A 1392-nucleotide genomic window follows, 5' to 3' on the forward strand; every position below is an offset into this window, starting at 1 on the left:
TGGTAGCTCTCCTATCCCTAGGCCACGTGTCTGCCGCATCCTGTGGACCGAACGCCTGTATCCAATTCGCAATCACTGGTGGATTCCGCTGTAACTGGGAAACTGGGAAGTGCGGGTCCGGTCCATTTGGTCTAACCCCGACCGACGTGGATTGGGCTTGTTGACAAGACATCCAGTTGAGTGAGATATAATGTAACCTATACATGCTCCATTTCTGTTGTCTTAACTCTGTTCATTCAAGAGCCACCATCTTACCGTTCTCCCGTGCGGGTGTGGTAGCTCTTCTATCCTTGATCCAGTATCTGATGTTTCTGCATCATGGAGGCGCCATACCGGCACGAAACACGCCTAGTTGTTGCGTTTGTTGTTTCCCTGCCGGCTTCACAGAACATTGAGCTGGATGAAAACCATATTTTTCTTGAGAGTGCTCGTTCGAGGAAGTTAACTTGATGCATGAGCACCGCTCTTGGTCGTCAGCTTATTTGAGTCAAGTAGTCTGTCCAACAAAATAATTCTGAGGTCGGTTCGAAGTCAAGTATGCTGCCAACAACGTATTTGCATTTGCGTATGATCACTGGGGTAAAGGAGGGGTCTCGTGGGAGCTTGGGAAAGGTTAACTCTGTGATTGAGACTGGTAATGGTACTTCTAAAGAAGTGGTAAAAAAGAAGATATGCTATAATTGGCGACGAGCTGGGAAATGTCGCTTTGGTAGGTCTTGTAAGTTTGCTCATACCGACTTCAAAGATGGTACAGCCAGTGGTCCTCCTAAGCCTCCTATTGAGAAGTCCTCCGTCACCGTTAGTTCTGTTGAAGTATCCCCTAAGCAGCCTGAGGTTAGGCAGTCTGAAGAGACTGTGGAGATTATTCAGCGTTTATTGAACATTGTGGATGATGATCCCTGTGTTGTATGTGCTGTTTCAAAGACTAAGGAGAAATTAGCTGGCCCTACTATCAGTATTCCCCTTGGTCAGGGTAAGATATTGTCCGCTCTCCTGGATACGGGAGCTTACTATAATTATATTTCTGCATCGCTTGTAGAAAAGCTTGGCTTGGCTACATCTAGTCGAGGAGTGTCTGAGTCATTACGGGTTACTCTGGCCGATGGTCCTGTTCGACAGGTGGTGGCTGTGGTCGATGTTGCCAAAATCCAATTTAGGGTTCTTCAAGGTGGTCGAAATAAGAATGCCATCTTGGGTGTCAGAGTATGTGTGATTGTGGAGTCACGTTGTCTTTTGGCGTGAACAGTGAGTCTGAGCGATCGGTCATCGTAAAAGTGAGTTGAAGCCATTAACGACCAATAGTGAAGCGGGTAGTGATCCAGTGAATATCGTCAACGAAGACTTTGATGATGGTCTCAGTGATATCTACCAAGTTGAAGCTGAAGATGACCC

The 1392-nt window shown here is 46.8% G+C and overlaps 1 protein-coding gene across 1 annotated transcript; it reads left to right on the top strand.

Moving 5' to 3' along the window:
* Positions 1-567: 567 nt before the first annotated feature.
* On the top strand, positions 568-1242 carry Pmar_PMAR001881 (hypothetical protein; the record flags this gene model as incomplete). The annotated part of the gene is made up of 1 exon (XM_002768931.1): positions 568-1242. The coding sequence occupies one exon, from the start codon at positions 568-570 to the stop codon at positions 1240-1242; it is 675 nt and encodes a 224-aa protein (XP_002768977.1).
* Positions 1243-1392: the final 150 nt, after the last annotated feature.

This window comes from Perkinsus marinus, assembly GCF_000006405.1.
Source record: "Perkinsus marinus ATCC 50983 genomic scaffold scf_1104296966740, whole genome shotgun sequence".
In the NCBI taxonomy this organism is placed as follows: domain Eukaryota; phylum Perkinsozoa; order Perkinsida; family Perkinsidae; genus Perkinsus; species Perkinsus marinus.